A 2,750-nucleotide genomic window follows, 5' to 3' on the forward strand; every position below is an offset into this window, starting at 1 on the left:
ATTTAAGTTTTCCGTTAATTTAAGAGGTTGCAATAGCAGAGAAGTTTCGTTATTGGAAATTAGGGAGTTTAATTCCTCATCGTTGGTTTGAGCCTGTGCGATAGCTGAAAAGTCTACAGAAGGAAGATTAATTCCATTAATGCGACTTAAGGCATCCGCGATTACATTATCAATGCCGGAAACATGTCTAATGTCGATGCTAAACTGCGATATAAAATCGAGGTGTCTCAATTGGCGAGGTGAGCATGAGTCGGTTTTTTTTTGAAAAGCGTAAGTAAGGGGTCGATGGTCAGTAAATATGATAAATTTATGGCCTTCTAAAACGTACCTGAAATGTTTAACCGTTTGATATATGGCTAACAGCTCCCTGTCATATGTGCTGTAATTCTTTTCAGTCGGTGTTAATTTCTTTGAAAAGAATGCTATTGGACGTGGCCCAGAAGGAGTTAATGATTGCAAAACGGCTCCTATCGCGATATCGGAAGCGTCGACCATGACGGAAAGTTCGTGATCAGGGGAATAATACTCTAACGTTACGGTCTGCGCAAGTTCTGTTTTACATTTGACAAAAGCGTTGTCGGCCATTTCATTCCATTGGATTAAGCTTTTATCATTCTTTTTGGAATTTTTTAAGAATTCATTTAATGGAGCTTGTATCTCCGCCGCGTGAGGTAAAAAACGTCGATAAAAGTTAATCATTGCCAGGAAACGTCGTAATTCAGAAACTGTTTCTGGCTTCGGATATTGACGTATTATCTGAACTTTTTCAGGCAAGGGCTTGACTCCAGAAGGGGTAATCAAACAGCCAAGAAATTTGACTGATTTCTGCCCCAAAACGCATTTTGATGCATTTAATTTTAATCCGTGCTGTTTGAGACGCTCGAAAATTAATCGTAAGTGCGTTTTGTGCTCCTCAGCGCTATTCGATGCGATTAAGACATCATCAAAATATGGGATACAAAAATCTAAGCCGGACAACACCTGGTGAATGAATCTTTGGAACGTTTGCCCGGCGTTCCGTAGTCCAAAGGGCATATAAACATACTCAAATAGACCAAACGGAGTAGTGACGGCGGTTTTTGGGATATCTTGGGGAAAAACCGGAATTTGGTTGTAGGCTCGTGTAAGGTCTAAAGTCGAGAAAATGGTTTTATTTGCGAATTGCTGGGTGCAGTCCTGGATATGCGGCACCGGATAGCGGTCTGGTATAGTTATGGTATTTAAACGCCTATAATCGCCACATGGACGCCAGTCACCGTTCGACTTTTTTACCATGTGTAACGGGCTGGCCCATGGGCTTTTTGAGGGTCGGATAATGCCTTCCGAAAGCATAAATTCGAATTCTTTCCTAGCGGCGTTAAGGATATCAGTCGATAATCGTCTCGGTTTCGAATAAACCGGCTGGCCGACGGTCTCGATATGATGATAGACTAAAATATCTTTATTTTTATCATCATGTAACGATGGATTAGTTATGGATGGAAATTCAGACAAAATTTTTTGGTAGGGACAATTAATTTTTGGAAGTAAACAAATATCAGTTACGGTTGTACGATCGCGAGGTAAGTGTCCCGATGACTTAAGATTCGTCATTTTATCAATCAGGCAATTATTTCGAACATCAATCAGCAAATTAAAATGCGTGAGGAAATCGATGCCTATGATTGGTTGAGTTACATCTGCAATAATGAAAGGCCATCTAAAATCTCTGCGTAAATTTAAGTTGACAGATAATACTTTAGTGCCGTAGGTTGCTATCTTAGATCCGTTAGCTGCGTACAAAGTTAATTTATCAGACTTTTTAAAAAAAGAATTAGGTTTCGGAATTACTGATACGTCAGCACCGGTATCTATGAGAAATTTAAAATGAGATGCGGGATCGGCCATCAAGAGCCTGTCGATGTGGCGGTCGCGGTTTTGGCCATTTCGCGATCGCCGACTTAGTTTTCCGCCAACGAGTTAAAGGTACAAGGGAGTTTACATTTTCGAGCCCGTGCACCAAAATTAGTGTGATAGAAGCACATATTGTTTAACGGTTCCTTGTAATTTCGCTTATGACCGTTTCGGGACTTGCTCCGGTGGTCGTTTCGATCATCAGCTCTACCTCGACTCCTATCTCTTCCACGGGAGTGAACAAATGTGGTCAACTCGCTAAGCTGCTTGCTGAGTTGTGCGATCTGCTGCTCTAGTTGTGAGCTAGGAGGAGTTTGAGATGTGCAAGAGTTAACTTGCTGCACGCCTGCAATATCGCTAATTTTATCAGCAACGGTGGCTAAGTTGTTTAAATCTTCAGTCAGTGCCGCGAGAATACTTTGTGATGTGGCGGGGAGACGAGAGAGCCACAACGATTTTAAAAGTGTCTCGCCAACGTTTTCTCCGGCAAGACTACGCATTCGAGTTAGCAGTTGCGAGGGCCGTTGATCTCCAAGCTCGAGACCCTGTAAAAGAGTACGGATCTTAGACTCTTGGCTTTCAGAGTGGAGTGCAATAAGTCTAGTTTTCAACGCACCGTATTTGTCTGATTGAGGAGGTTTAAGAATGATATCGGCAACTGAATTTAACACATCGGTTTCAATTGCCGAAACAACGTGATGGAATTTAGTTTCATCGACTGAAACCCCAGCAATAAGGAATTGGGCCTCTAATTGTGCAAACCAAAGGGTAGGGTTTACCTTCCAAAAAGGAGGTGGCTTTATGGCTACGCGGGAAATATTTCGTGAATCGGGAGGATTTGAGTTTTCGATGGACAT

The 2,750-nt window shown here is 42.0% G+C and overlaps 1 protein-coding gene across 1 annotated transcript; it reads right to left on the reverse strand.

Moving 5' to 3' along the window:
• Positions 1-1,940: 1,940 nt before the first annotated feature.
• Positions 1,941-2,750, reverse strand: LOC147809511 (uncharacterized). The gene has a single exon (XM_087162855.1). The coding sequence runs from the start codon at positions 2,748-2,750 to the stop codon at positions 1,941-1,943; it is 810 nt and encodes a 269-aa protein (XP_087018981.1).

This window comes from Parasteatoda tepidariorum, chromosome 5 (assembly GCF_982258835.1).
Source record: "Parasteatoda tepidariorum strain Cologne lab strain chromosome 5, Ptep-v5.0, whole genome shotgun sequence".
Lineage (NCBI taxonomy): Eukaryota > Metazoa > Arthropoda > Arachnida > Araneae > Theridiidae > Parasteatoda > Parasteatoda tepidariorum.